The sequence below is a fragment of the Alnus glutinosa genome, chromosome 5 (genome assembly GCF_958979055.1).
Source record: "Alnus glutinosa chromosome 5, dhAlnGlut1.1, whole genome shotgun sequence".
Lineage (NCBI taxonomy): Eukaryota > Viridiplantae > Streptophyta > Magnoliopsida > Fagales > Betulaceae > Alnus > Alnus glutinosa.
Window position 1 is genome coordinate 26982208 of NC_084890.1, and position 15512 is coordinate 26997719.

At 35.6% G+C, this 15512-nt stretch overlaps 2 protein-coding genes across 2 annotated transcripts; one reads left to right on the plus strand and one right to left on the minus strand.

Annotated features, from left to right (window-relative positions):
- Positions 1–245: 245 nt before the first annotated feature.
- LOC133869186 (uncharacterized) lies at positions 246–3078 on the minus strand. Its single transcript, XM_062306143.1, has 5 exons — positions 2764–3078; positions 2349–2682; positions 1136–1374; positions 801–1029; positions 246–712 (listed from the first exon to the last, which is right to left on the minus strand). Exons 1-5 carry the CDS (start codon positions 3076–3078, stop codon positions 246–248), a joined length of 1584 nt encoding a protein of 527 aa, XP_062162127.1.
- A 5013-nt stretch (positions 3079–8091) lies between these two features.
- On the plus strand, positions 8092–13811 carry LOC133868608 (pyruvate dehydrogenase E1 component subunit beta-3, chloroplastic). The gene is made up of 4 exons (XM_062305541.1): positions 8092–8445; positions 8671–8768; positions 8867–8910; positions 12486–13811. Exons 1-4 carry the CDS (start codon positions 8343–8345, stop codon positions 13456–13458), a joined length of 1218 nt encoding a protein of 405 aa, XP_062161525.1. The 5' UTR covers positions 8092–8342; the 3' UTR covers positions 13459–13811.
- Positions 13812–15512: the final 1701 nt, after the last annotated feature.

Consider the following 15512-nt stretch of genomic DNA (forward strand, 5'->3'; position numbering starts at 1 on the left):
AAACAACAAACTTCTCATGTACGGGTGGACAAATTTGACATAATAAAATATGTAATTCAAATGACCCACACAAACAACATACATATCAGTCAATTTCACATATTTGTCTTACATTGAAAAGTCTTATCAACCATAAAACAAACTCAACCATAACAAAATGCACAGGCATTATAAAAAATATTACTTCAACATTATAATTGCCCTTTTTTTTAAATATCTCCATCTTCGTTTCCATGTGCATTATCCTACATTGCTTGTGCAATGCCTTCTCTAAAATTGACCATTTCAATGCCAGCTGCAGATGAGAAGTCATATTGTCCTGAATGCGAGGGGCCTGCCTCATCATTGTTGCCATATGCATAAGGCTGCTCACTCGTCTCTGGTTCTGCTGCATCAGTGCCGTTGAATATTTGATCATTTGGATTACGTGTCCCGATGAAGTTGTGCAGTGTACAGCATGCCATTATAATGCTAAGTTGACATGTCAATAAGTACTTAGGCATATCGTATAAAATACGCCATCTCCTCTTCAATCTAGCGAAGCAGTTCTCAATCATCATTCGTAGTGAGGAGTGTCTGAAATTAAACAGTTCCTTGTACCCACAGGGCAGAGGCCTATTACGAAAATGGGAGAGATGATACCTCTCCCCTTTATACGGAGGCAAGAAACCTTGTGTGCATGGGTATGCAGAATCAGCCACATAATAGTGCCCTTCATAAATAAAATACGCAAAGTTTATTCAAGAGCATGAATTTTTATGATAGATAGAAAATTACGCAATTGTATGCAACGTACTAACCATCTGTAGGCCACTCAAAGCCTTGGTCAGTTGTAACAGCATCCTTGAAAATGCGGCCATCGTTCGCGGTTCCCTCCCAGCCAGCGTACACGAACGTGAATAACATATCAAAATCGCATATTGCCATAATGTTATGTGTGCATTCATTTTTCCGGTCACGAAAGAGGCGTTGGTGCTCTGCCGGGATTTGGGCCTTTATGTGTGTGCCGTCGACAGCACCAATACAATCCTGTAATAATTTTCAAACAAAAATTAACTTGAAAATGTACATTGTTTTACAAGTTTTGAACAGTGGCATTGATAGGGCCGATGTGTTATAAATGAACAACACTCACCTTGAACCAAGGATAATATTTAGGATTACCCTGTACATGTGGGTGCACCCCAGTCCTATGTCTCACTTTGATGTAGACCTTGGCTAGATGGCCCAGTGCTTTCAACACCTTATTATAATGTCGGTTTATTGTCTCCGTGGAGTGTTGAAAGTGATTTGCAACGATCCGCTGCCCTTGGCAGTGCCCAGTAAGCACAAGAAATATCGCAACACTTTCCTCAACATCAAGTTCCTTGTACTCTTTATGAATCGGCGCTCCCTCAACTCAAAACACAAAGCTATAAAATCTGGTGGCTCCATACGAAACATTTGAAAACACGGCACTGGGTGACTGTTCAGCATGTATGTTATGTACATGGCCCCTCGTAATGGCAAGTTGCGTTGCGGCATTTTGGTGTTTTCATCGTCGTCTGATGAGTCAATCGCACTCAGTAAAAAGAAAATATCGTCATCAATTTCATCATCTATATTTTCATACGCGGGTACGAAAGGCAGGTTAGATCCGTCCATCCTACTAACAAAGACTTAGTTCAATACAGTTTCAAATAATTTGGTGAATAATACCATCTAACACACATTCAACAATTAATTATTGTCACATATGCACGTAGTAAAACACATTGCACCAATTAACTAGTCTCATAGCTAATAGCTACAATACATTAAACTAACATCAAATAACTTGTCTCATAGCTAATAGCGAAAATACATTAAACTATTGAACATAACTTAACTTGTCTCATAGTTAATAGCTAAAATACATTAAACTAACATAAAATAACACATGCCACCAATTAACTCAGATTGTCAATCCAGGGGCTTGACCTTTGATAGCCAAAGCAATCTGTGTTCTTTGTTCCAAAGGAGAAACAAGTTTTGAAGTTTTTCATCTAGTAGCTCAATTGATGCAGCCACGTAAGTATCGAGTGTAATTTCATCCTGCAACTCATTAAGCACGGTGATTGCTTGGTTTATTGGAGGTGCGGATTTGCTAGTGCTGAAATGTTGTGTCGAACTCAAGTCCGTCGGAGTTTGCTGCTATATGGATTCTCTTCTTGCTATCGCCAGCTCCCTCATCTCATCATACAGAGCCTGCTTCAAACGAATTATCGTGGCTTTTGATTCCTTGGAGGATTTTTTACCTGAGGATCATTTCCCTGAAGATCCCATGCTGACGCCCAATCCGATACTACGTGTCGGGGCATTTCCCCTACCCCTTGTAGCCTCCACCATTGGCTCTTTCCCTCTACGGCGACCCCTAACAAACGAAGGTCCACAAATCTCCTCATCTTGCGGACTGTCAAGGTCAACAAATGTGGGTGACAGATGACCTTCGGGTTGACCTTTACGACCTACCCCACCATCCCACACGTGTATGCCTTCTGTCTGCATACGGTGCATAAGATCTGCTTCCTCATCGGTGTCAGGCGGGGACCGTGCGGAAGACCGGCGGAGAATGCCAGTTGCTGTGGGCCGATCGAATATGAGCCCGAGTTCCTCATAGTTACGGCACCCTTTTGCTTTGAAGCGACCAATTTTCGAATCCACCTACGGAAACCCAGAGAAATTATTATCCCCCAAATAATATATAGGAGTGATCATACCAAGCTAGTTCGGAATAGAGCGTACCATCTTCGCTCGCTCCCATTGCGTCGGGGTCCCAAAAACTGTGTTTAATACTGGATCCCAGCCAAAGCCAGTTTCATGATTTAATAGAGCAGAAAAGTCGCTGTGTTCTTTTCGCAACCTTCCATATTTCGATGATAGCTGGCCAGGAGTCCAGACTTTACTCGCACTCGGAGCCATAGCATTGGCTAGGCGCACCCACAATGCTTTATTCGCGGTCCCTCGGATGATGGAACCGTTGTGCACACATTGGACTAAAAGTTGGACAAATAGGTACTCATCCTCTGGTGGCCACTTCTCTGATTTCTCGATTGACATTGAGTCTCGTTTTCTCTAGTATGGTAAGGAAAAGTAGGGCTATTATAGATGTATAGTAATAGCTTACGGATAAAACTTCAACCAAAACCAACGAAAAAGTTCACATATTTTTACATAACCCCTTCGAACTAACACCTCGTTTTCTATGTCTCCCAAACTTTCAATTGTGTCAATCTTTTTCCTTAGAATACCAAAAAATGTCCCCACTAATGACAAAGTTACCCTTAATTTTATATATTTTAAAAACATATAAACTAACATGAACGTATTAAAACAAGGAATCCTCATAAAAGAAATCCTATTAAAGGCACATGTTTTAACATATAACCGAAATTTGTATTTTAATTAAAACAGGAAGGAAAAAAAAAACACTATTTAAATTAAAAAGCTCAATTTACACTTTATCCTTAAGTGTAGCTACTTATTACGGAAAATGCATGTCTCTAGAAACTTTTTTTTTTTTTTTTTTATTTCATTCTTTTATTAATAATTTGGAATACTCCCTTACTCTATTAATCATATATAACATCTTGTTTTTTTTATTATTATTATTAATAACTTTATATTTTAATAACTTGGAATACCTTTTTTTTTTTTTTTTTTTTTTTTCATTTTTTAATAGCTTAGGCAGATGAGCTTTTTACTTTGAACAATTCACAAATACTTATAAGTGAACAAACATTTATGTAAAACAGATAAAGAAAAAGGTTGTGCGTAATACCTTTCGACTATGATTAGGACTAGTCGCTCGTAATAAATTTTGCTTCCCACTTCTCGTTAGATAAGGCTGTGCACCATGTAAATTCAATTAGTCCAGCATTGTGACATATGAGTTATTGAATTTGAAATAATTTTTATTTAAAAAAAAAAACATCGACAGGAAATTACATTACATTTGTGTGTAATGTGTGTACTAAGGTTGGCCCCTTTGCGTTCAGTAATGATATGCATTATCAAAAATAATAACTAAAAAGACTATATTTTAATAGCATTTGTTTGTTCGAGCAACTTACAAGTAAAGAATATCAAGGTGTTGCTACAAAGATTATAAGTCAACCTAGAGGCAAGGTTGATTTCAAGGGTGGCGGAATGTTACAGAACTTTCTAAAAAAATATATATTATTTTAAAATTATTTGAAGGAATTTTATTTATTTATTTCTTTGATTCGATATTCATCCTAAACATTTCTAAGATAAAAAATCCAAATAGCTGACCTTTTTTATTTTAATAAGTTCATAAAGCCACTAGCCAACTAAACAAGCTCTATGAAATTATCTAACTTGCTTCAGTTCTCACCTTTCCCAAACAGTTGGTTTAAGAAGAAGGTTCATACTTAATAAACTATAAGAGTGGTCAAATATTATCACACAGAACTTTTTTCTTAGCCAAATAGAGATTGTTGTAAAGATTGTAAAGTGATCCATCTGATATCACTTTGTATTATTGACTAGTGGTAGATCTTTCCATTAGGAAATGGAAAAGAAGGGATAGAGGATAGAGAAGCCCAACAATTAGGTGGTTAAAGTTAAAGGGACAGAAACTAGTTATGTTTGAAGATGGAATGGTCAAACATAAAATATGAGACTTAGAAGAAAATGCTAATAGGATGGGGGATTAGATGGCAAGTTGTTTACTTTGGACATGCTCCTTAGCACAGCATTGTGTTCAGGACATCCAATATCCTCTGTCATCGAGATTGTCAAGGACGTGATGATTGGAAATCAAAACACCAAACAATAATCTTCAAGTTTGGTTTCACTAGGAATCCTGGGAATGCCAAAGTACCCTTGAACAAGATAGACTTAAAATACCTCACATATTATGATTTTGCAAATAAATACTAATACTAATACAACAAAAGACAAGAATAGAATGGGGCCCGACCAAAAAAAAATAGTATGACATAAACTCAAATAAAAAATAATAATACTTAGCTTTAACACCTTAGGCCCCATGTCCTTGATTAAAAAAAAAAATAATAAATAAAAAAGATGGCTATTCTTTATAGAACCAGTGCTACTAACAAGCATTATTGTCATTGAAATGATTAGGTTAGCACAAGATGAGGGAGAACACAACAATGGTCACTTATTTCGTTAGTCAAAGGGGTATTGAACGAGGATAAAATTCTCACTAAACAGAAAATGGTGCTGTCTGATGCCATAGGAGTTTAGGTGCCAGTACTGTTTTTGAATAAAATTACAAAATTTTGTAAAACAATTTTAGGTAGATTGTTGTTGCATTTCCAAAACCTAAAAAAAAGAGCAAATTTTTTTCCGTTTCCGTTTTCCATCTTCATGTGAAATATTTTTATTAATAAATCGATCCAATTCATTCTTCCATTAAAAATCTTGAAATAAAAATTATCAAGCAAAACCAACAGATTATTAGTTGAAAAGGAAAAAAAAAAAAAAAAAAAACATACTTAAAGAAAAAAGACAATACCACAGAAAGATCTGCGGGAACAACTCGACGAAAAGCAGATGAGCTCAAGAACAATACATACATTGCATTCAACAAAAAAAACCCAATAACAGTCCATTAAAACCCATTGGTAGTGTTCTTGGGCAACATTACAAACATTTTATTAAAAAAAAAGGAACAACATACTAATCTCAAATTTATGAAACTAACCCTCCAAGATCGTGTTCTCGGACTGACCACGTGGACTGGCTTCACCGGAGGAACTGGGTACCACGAGGAGTTGGAACCACTGGATGAAGAAGGTGATTCGGAGTGAAGAGCGTCCTTCGAAGTCATGGATGAGTTTTCCCCAATGCTCGAAGTTATAAGAATAATATGGCACTGTGCAAGGCCTCAAACCAGCCACAAGTCAGCCTCAAATCAGCCTCAGGATACTCAGAACACACTGCCCCAAAAACGGTAGGTTGAGGTCAGTAAAAAGAAGTAAAAGCAATTGAAGAAAAAAACAAGAAGTCCATATACTGATCAAACTCTTTTTCAAGATCTGATATGAGAATATCTCGCTTTGTGAAGACCACGGCCAAAGGAGGTGATGGATGGAAAGAACTTGACACGTTGCTACCTGGCAACGACTTGTTGAGGAGAGTCGTCCGAACAAATCGTGCAGGTCTGCTCCTGTAGGTGTAAAATGAAGGAAATGGTTTTGGGGAAGACAGCGTGAACGCATCAGCAGGTTTGGTGGCTATGAAAATCCAAGATTGATCTAACGGTTGAGCAAAATGTGTGGCCTATCGTGAAAATCCAAGTCATATCAGGGGAAAAGAAAAGCTGAAGACCCACGTTTCCCTTTGAAATGGGGAGTTATAGGGTGTGGGCACATCCATAATGTTTGAATCGACTGGACGGCTCGGATGAAAAATCGTGATTGCTTTTTACGCATCCAAAGGCTAGTATTAAGTGAAACAAGAATTTGTTGGTTTTATGCTTTACACCGTGAACTGATAAGGGAAATGACGTCTGACGCAGCAGGTGGAAAAGCAGCTCCGTCTGACGCATCCAAAGCACAGCTGCACAGTGTTTTTCGTGGGAAGTCGAGCGTTGGACATTTGAGAATAATGGAATTCGGGTTTTTATTCGGGTTTTTTGCGGGTGTGATGCGGGTTTTCGGATTTTGAAAAAATACCCGAGAAGAATAAGTTTTCTTCTCTGTATCCAAACCAACCATTAGGGAGCCTAAAAGAGTTTGGATGTCTTCCACAAAATGGCCAAAACTACTAACACAAGGTACAATAGAATTGACTTGCTTTAATTAACATATACTAAATACATATAATTAACTATATGTTCTCGATATTTTTATGTATTCCATATTAATTATAATACTTTGATAATAATATTTAATATGTTAAACTAACATATTAAGTTATTAATAGTTAGTATATAACAATATAACTATATTGAATAGTTAGTATATATACATATAACTATATATATATATAAACACACATATACCACATAACACATGATTAACAATAGTTATATATTTTACTTATATTATAGTTAATTAGTTATATATAATATATTAGACTTACTACTTGCTCACATTATACATATACCATAGTTTATACTACCTAGTTATATATATATATATAACATATTGTTTATTTGTTACTTATAGACTATAGTTATGTACTATATTTTATAATATGCCTTATATAGTTACATATTATATATTTATGCTATTATTAAATGTATAAAGGTTGTTCACAAATTCGGGTTTGAACTCCGCTTTGATTACATATTGAAAAATTTAATAGCCTAACTCGAGCTCTAGTTAAGCCGAACTTGTCGAGTAACCTAACTCGGTTCAAATGACATTCTCAACGAGTTTGAACTCGCATTATTTTAAACGAACTGAGCCTGAACACACATTTTATAACTTGGTTCTGGTTCGAGTTCGAGCTCGAGCTTGACTATTTAAGTTCGACTCATAAACGAGCCATTCTTAAAATTTTAAAATTCGGCTCGATTCGGTTCGATTATAACCCTACTTCTCACTTATTAAAAAATAAGATAAAATTTGTATAAAAAATAAATTTTTTGAAAAAAAAAATCCTCAAATCGAATTTAGAAAAGAAAAAACCTCTCAATAATATTTTATCCTCTTTTTTTGTAAAATTCCTTTAGAGTGGGAGCTGGCTGTTGGGTTTGGTCCAGGTAGGCCACCAATGGAGCAACCATCATAAACACGCACAATCGTCTACCAATAACAATAATCTTAAAAAAAAAAAAAGAATTAAATAATTGAGATTTTGTTATATTAGATTTAAAGAATTCGACTTGATAAAATATCTTAAGAATTTTAAAATATTGTTCTGTTAAAAATCCATCTCTAAAATATTTTTAATTTTTCTTAATCCATTGTAGTTCACTGAATTGTATAACGAGTTAACAATTTTCTTTTTTATTTAAATAAAAATAATTCCTTAAAAAAATTATTTAAATAAAAAAAAAATAAATTTTTTTAAAAGCATTTATAATAAGAAATTAGCTAAAAGGTGTAGAACTCCTTTAATAATCGGCGATGGAAACTATGAAGTCTGTCTCTCTTGTCTCAAATTGTAGTACGTGTCTGAAATAAATCGCCCAACTGTTAAGGAGAACAACGTAAACCAGTCCGACGCACAACACACACACACAAACAAGCCTTTGTTTCTCCGCCCGTTCTCTTTCTCTTATAAATTCGCACCCTTTCACTTTCTCTCTGCATTGCAGCTTCTCTCTCTCTCTCTCTCTCTCTCTCTGTGTCGACGATTTTTGATCTTGTGGGGGGGATCAAATGGCCAACGTGCTTCAGGGAGTGGGAGCTGCCACGGCTCTATCGGCCACCAAGTCCATTGACTCCAGGAAATTTCATCTCCCATCTCGCAGATCCCTCTCAGGTTTGGCTTCAATTCAATTTCTTTGTGGGTTGTTCACTAAAATTTGAGCAAAAAGAAAATAAAGCATTAAAGATTGATTCTTGGGTTTTGTTTTTCTTTCATGTTTGGTTTGGTTTGGATTGGTAGCCCACTTCATGGTTAAACGTGGGTATTATTCGACATTTGCTGATGATGATATGTATTCCTTTGTTTTCATTTGGGATTTTTTTTTTTAATTTGATTCAGAGAGGAAAGGAAGCTTTTTGGTTGTCAGATCTGATGGAAGAAGGATCCAGGGTTCGAGAGCCCGCAGGGCTGAGCAGTTAATTACTAGTGCAGTTGCAGTTAAACCATCTCACTGTTATTGTTATTTGCTTTGAATTATATGTGAATTTGTTTATTGTGGGCATTGGATTTTGATTCTGAACGTGGCTTTTTGCAGACGAAGGCCGATAGTTCTGCAGCTTCAACAGCCTCGAAACCTGGGTATGCTTCTCTTCTTTGATCAATGTGGAGTGCTTGATTGTTCTATTTCATTTTCTACACACTCTTGTGAAGATAAATGCAAACATAAAACGATTTGTTTGATACAGATGTTCTTCTTAATTACTGCAGTAGCTTCACTTATGATTGCTACTTTTTGGTTTCTGATATGTAGTAAGTTTTGAGTAATTAACTGGGAACGGTGGATTTGATACCTTTATCATACTAAGGAAACTATTGTTTTAAAGCTTAACAACTGCTTTTGATAAAATTAGATGGCACCCTTTTTTTTTTTTTTTTTTTTTTTTTTTTTTTTTTTAAATCCTTTATTTATTATTCTTTACTGTATTATGGTCTCTTTAACACTCCTCCCTCCACTGTTGTTCGACTCTTGTATGACATTAATTAATTTGTTTGCGAAGGAATTCTATTTTAGTTTTGGAAACTACCTGAACACGCTGGTCATCCAGTGAAAGGCTTTCTCCGGTCAGTCAATATACAGAGTGAATCGGTTGATTCTTTCATCTTTTCTGATTCTTAATGTTCATTAGTATGAAGCCACAAGGCTTAGATGGTCGTAGAATTTCAGAAATGTGGATTTAAATCGATCTTTCACTTTGTCTATGATGGTTTTCAAATTCTTCAATCTGAAATGTCACTTACTTTTCGGGAAACCAAATAATATTCTTATTACAAATAATTGTTTTCTCCAATTTGGATGAGAATATGTTTTTACCATTATCTTCAAATACATGCTCTGCTGTCTCAATATTAAGGATTTTTGGTTCAAACCCTGTCCCACTGAGGTTCTTCTTAGACACCAAGTACTTGATAATGAAGTGCGAGTCAGTATCAGTATGTCAAATTTGTTGTCTCAATATGTAAATAACAATAAAAGTTAGATAATGGCAAGAGTCTGCAAGATTTGTTACCGTGTCAACATTAGGAATGTTGAATGGACTGAAAAGTTGGTTAACATTTGAGTCAAAAGCCCGACAGGCTGGTATGTTCAGAGCAGTCCTAAACAGTGCCAGAGGGCCACATCAAGATATGAGTTTGAATCTAGCTCAGTCCATTCTCATTGATAAACAGTTATGACGTGCCAATGTACAGATTAATGTTAAGATCTACTGTGTGTGAGAGGAGGGGCTCTCGATGCATCTTGCACCAGTATAGTTGAAAAAGATGCTGTGGGTCTGACATTTTGAGATCAATTGAGAAAAGATTGCAGGGGCAAACATTTATTTTTTTATTTTTTATTACATCTCTTCAATGCGTTAAAACTTGCTAAACATTTCTTCTCCCAGCCTCTTTAAAATATGAAAGATGATTGTTATGGTTTTCATCGGAATGCTAAACCTTGTGTTGAGGGGTTTCTATAACTTTTCTAAAACTATAATCTAATGCATCATGGTTGGGGAAGATGAATCTAGTTGAAAAATTTTAATTCCAAAATAGGAGAATATAAGGGAAAATCTACATATCCTCCTTAAACTAACATCAACTGACAATGTTGCCGCAAACTTCAGATTAGGACAATGCCCCCCGCCTCCCAAACTACCAAAAAGTTGTTATTGTATCCCCCAATGACAAAATAACCTTTAAGGAAAAAACTAAAAAACCCAAGGGGTGGTTGAGCTACCCCCTTGGCCCCAAGCCACCCCCTTTTACTTGCGTATTCTCTTCCTATGTGGCTCAGCACCTTCTCTGCCAACGACGTCCCAACAATATGCCTTAACACTGCTATCTTTGTTCATCATGATCATTTGGTTGTCCTTATTTTGGTTCTTTTTTTCTTTCTTTGGTTTAACATTTGCACATAGTTCTTCTTGGGAACCCGTTTTTCGAGGAAATGGTTTCCAGGATTTTATCTGTGCGTAAAACAAGTTAAGAATCATTGCTGCTTGAGCTTTCTCCTTTTTGAGTTCATGGAGATGTGCTCCAATGTTATTGGATTACATTTTTCTTTCAAACCCATTCTTTTATTTATTTTTATTTTTTTTTTAAGTTTTTAGTTTTTAGTTTTTTTCTTTTTTTGTGTAATTTTTTTTTTTTGGAATTCATAGGAATATTTTTGTCCTATTGAAAATGGACAAAAAATTTCTACAATCTGGGTTGTAGAAACTCTTACAACTCAGCCTCTAAAAGAGTGACATGTATTCTTTAGCATGTGAAAAACACATGTATTTTAAGGGATAATTACATTTTGCCCTCATGAACTACTACGCATTTACAACTTGGCCCCATGAACTGACAGTTGACCGCATTAAACTGCCATTTACTTACGAAATACCCCACCTTCTAGGAAAATCGTTAACTTAGACGGAATATTCCCTTTTTAGAAAAAAAATATAAACATGAAAATCTTAGAAAAAAAACTAAATAAAAAATTAAAGCTTAAGAATTAAATAAAAAAAAAAAAAAAAACTTAGAACTTTTTTTTTTAAAGAATAATAATAATAATAAAAAACCCAGGTGTTAGTGGTCAGATCACCCCTAGGTGGTTCAGGGAGGCCGAACTATCCCCCTAGGGTTGCCAATCCACCCCTTGGGGGGGTGGTTCAGCCACCCCAAACCACATTGGGGTGGTCTAGCCACTACCCCCAGGAACTGTAATTTTTTTTTTTTGGTTTAATTTTAAGGGTATTTTATGTAAATTTTGTTTCTAAATTTAAGGTGTTTGCGTCATTTCAAATTTTTTAATGAGGTTGACTAACATAATGGGCGTTTTGGTAAGTAAATGGCAGTTAAATACGGCCGAGTGTTAAGAGAGTGTAAGTTCATGGGGCCAATTGTAAATGCGTGGTAGTTCATGAGAGCAAAATGTAATTACCCATTTTTTTTTTTAATTATATGGTTTTCTCACATGCTTTTTTAATAGCATTAATAAGAAAGCGTGTACTTCTTATGTGCTTAAAGGCCACGTCACTTTTTAGAGGCTGGGTTGTAGAGTTCCTACGATTTAGTTTGTAGGAAATTTATGTCATTTTAGGGTTATTTTGTCTTTTTGCTTGCCTTAGGGGACATTGATAACTTTTTGGTAGTTTGGGGAGGCATAGTCCCAATCTAAAGTTTGGGGGGCACATTGTCAGTTGGGTGGTAGATAGTTTGAGCTAGGTATGTGGACCTTTTCCCAAATATAATTTCAACCATACCTAAATGTTATGGGATTGGCCCCATGTTTAAAAGGCTCGTGATTCTTCAAATGAAGCATGTTCCTATTATATCTATTTATCCTTCCCTTTAGAATACCAAAACATAGATGCTTCTAACATCCAACTCTGGTTTTACTATTGATTCTTTGAATCTTTAATGCGTTCCTTCAACAGACTTTTTTCATAGTGATCGTCATATCTTCGAAGTTTTGATTTGAAAATTGTCTTTTATGTGCATGCTATGTCTCTGCTGAGATTCACGAGTAAGTAGTAGCTAAAATGATTTGTATTTTCCTATACATTGCCAAATGGAACTGCATGAATAGCATCATGATAATATTATTGCCTTATGTCTTTGCTTCTTCTTCTTAGTATTATGGTTTATTAGTTCAGGGTAATAAACAATTAGTGTTCTATCCTCAGGCATGAACTTTTACTCTTTGAAGCCCTAAGAGAAGGCTTAGAAGAAGAAATGGACAGGGATCCCCATGTGTGTGTAATGGGTGAAGATGTGGGTCATTATGGAGGCTCATACAAGGTGACCAGAGGCCTGGCTGATAAGTATGGGGATCTCAGGGTTCTTGACACTCCTATTGCTGAGAACTCCTTTACAGGTATGGGTATTGGAGCTGCCATGACTGGTCTGAGGCCAATTGTTGAGGGTATGAATATGGGATTTCTCCTTCTAGCTTTTAACCAGATTTCCAACAATTGTGGCATGCTCCACTACACATCTGGTGGCCAGTTTAAAATCCCAATTGTTATTCGTGGACCTGGAGGCGTTGGTCGGCAACTTGGGGCTGAACATTCCCAACGTCTCGAGTCATATTTTCAATCAATTCCTGGAATCCAAATGGTGGCATGCTCGACCCCATATAATGCGAAGGGCTTAATGAAAGCTGCAATCCGAAGTGAGAACCCAGTGATACTTTTTGAGCATGTTTTGCTTTACAACCTCAAGGAGAGAATTCCAGATGAAGAATATATATGTTCTCTTGAAGAAGCTGAGATGGTTAGGCCTGGGGAGCATGTCACTATTTTGACCTATTCTCGGATGAGGTATCATGTTATGCAGGCAGCTAAAACTTTGGTGAATAAGGGTTATGATCCTGAAGTAATTGATATCAGGTCGCTGAAACCTTTTGATCTTTACACCATTGGGAATTCTGTGAAAAAGACGCATCGTGTGCTGATCGTCGAGGAGTGCATGCGGACGGGTGGAATCGGCGCCAGCTTGACCGCCGCTATCACTGAGAATTTCCATGATTATTTGGACGCCCCAGTTGTATGTTTGTCTTCACAGGATGTGCCAACCCCATATGCTGGGACATTGGAGGAATGGACGGTGGTTCAGCCTGCCCAGATTGTAACAGCAGTTGAGAAGCTCTGCCAGTAATTTCTCCATTAGTTCTTGAGAACTTTCGCTTTCCATCCTGAGCAAGCAATCTTCTTTGCAGCTTTGTTTTAGAAATCGTGAGCTAATTTTAGATTTTGTTGGCATTTTTGGTTTTCTGAAACGTGCAAACTATTCATTGGGGTGTTTTCTTTGTTCTTGGTTTGTCATGCTAGATCTTCACCATGAACTAGCACAGGTAGACTGGTGGAATTATCGTCTTCTATCCTCAACTGCTAGTCAAAAGGGCCTTTAGATCAAGATACACTCATGTTATAAACGGTCTAATTTATTCCATTGAATGTGAAACGTCAAGATATTACTTGTTATTTATAAATTAAGAAGGCATTACTACACCTGTTGGAATAAGATCCTCTCCATTCCTGGATCCATTTCATGGTTATGATTTAAAGTTAGTACATTTAATGGTGTATAGGAAGTTAATGTTGTGCTATATATTTCTGATATCCATTTACTGTTTGTCAAGAAAAAAGAAAAGATACTATTAATTGTGCTCAAATTTCATGTTTATTTGGGGTAAGTTCTTAAGAGGAAACTGGGCCTCAAACTAAGGAACTTGCTGATAAAAAGCCTCCAACATACTTTATTGATCTCAACTGAGTCAATAAATAGACTTAAAAGGTGGAATGACATAACATTAATCCTACTAACAAATCCTACCAATATAAGATACTTAACCCTATTCAAAAGATAATTATCCCTAATTTAATTATTTCTCCTAATCCTAATCTCGTCACCAAAGGAAACTGTTAACCCCACCAGGACCATATCAATTTCAAACCAGAAAAGAAAAAAAGAAAAAGAAAAAATGAATTAAGAGTTAGAAATTCTCACAGAACAAAGGGGTGCCAAGATGTGCTCTCAAAGTTATTATTTTCTGGATAATAGAAATATTCGTCGACATGACCTATTAACACCAATGGGGAAATTAAATGCTTTTTTTTTTTTTAAAAAAAAAAATAATAATAATATTTTTAAAATATTTGAGGTTGAGACAAGCAGCCCATATGCATATAATTGATAAGCTTGGTTATAGGGAACCCAAATCTGCCTTTAAATAAGCCATAATATGGAACTCTATGCTGAAAACATAATCCGGTTACAAAAATATATTCTAACAAAAAAAAAAAAAACCCTTAAAACAACGAAACAAAAACGCTTAAAATTAATCTTAGCTGTCATTTTGTCATGAGCTCATTCGAACAGTAACCTTGGCTTATTCGAATGAAACACTACAAATCAATTGATCATCAACTGATTACCTTTTCGTTCGAGCCATTCTGTCACTTCCCATGCATGATGCATCACACCAGTCGATCGATCATCGACCGAAGTAGCATTATGTGTAAATCCCATTTCGACCGGAATGGTGACTCATTCAAATGAATTCTTATTTTAATATCTTTTGATTGCGGAAAGATATGTAATCCTTCATGGTAGGATCTGGATTACTTTCTTTTAAAGAGTGGCTTTGTGAGTTGCCTTGTCATATTCTATCTACCCAAATTAAATTGTTAAATTCAAATTTGGTACATTTAATTTAAGTTTTGGGGTAAAAAGTGTTTTACGTAATAAAGCCCAATTTTAGTTAGAAGGTCTTTGAATGTTTTGGCCCATTTATAGTAGTTTGGGCCTTAGTATGAGAATACTAGTTAGAAAAGGTCCAATTGGACTATTCTGGACCGTTCCCCAGTGAAGGAATTTTTATAAGTTTAGAAAATTTTGAGATTTTCCTAAAGCAGAAATAAGAACTAATTAAGTGATATTTGTCCAAAAATGTATTTTTAAATAAATTAAAGGAAACAAAAGATATTTTTGCAAAATAACATTTTACAATAAAATGAAACCTTATTCTCAGGAAAATAATAATAATAATAATAATAAAAAAGCAAATCAAAACAAACCCTAAAACTTTTAAAAAATAAAACAAGACTTTAGAAAGAGGGGAAGGTTAAAAAATGCCAATTAGTTAGAACTAGTTTCTAACTAGAGAGGACTATAGAAAGAGTATTTGATTTGTCAGTACTTTTATAATT

Bases quoted from the DNA above. Each gene is read 5' to 3' on its own strand.
- LOC133869186 (XM_062306143.1), bottom strand. From the start codon at position 3,078: ATGTCAATCGAGAAATCAGAGAAGTGGCCACCAGAGGATGAGTACCTA. The intron at 2,683-2,763 runs GTACGCTCTATT...GGGTTTCCGTAG, and splicing joins AATGGGAGCGAGCGAAGATG to GTGGATTCGAAAATTGGTCG. The intron at 1,030-1,135 runs GTGAGTGTTGTT...AAATTATTACAG, and splicing joins AATATTATCCTTGGTTCAAG to GATTGTATTGGTGCTGTCGA.
- LOC133868608 (XM_062305541.1), top strand. From the start codon at position 8,343: ATGGCCAACGTGCTTCAGGGAGTGGGAGCTGCCACGGCTCTATCGGCC. The intron at 8,446-8,670 runs GTTTGGCTTCAA...AATTTGATTCAG, and splicing joins ATCTCGCAGATCCCTCTCAG to AGAGGAAAGGAAGCTTTTTG. The intron at 8,911-12,485 runs GTATGCTTCTCT...TTCTATCCTCAG, and splicing joins TCAACAGCCTCGAAACCTGG to GCATGAACTTTTACTCTTTG.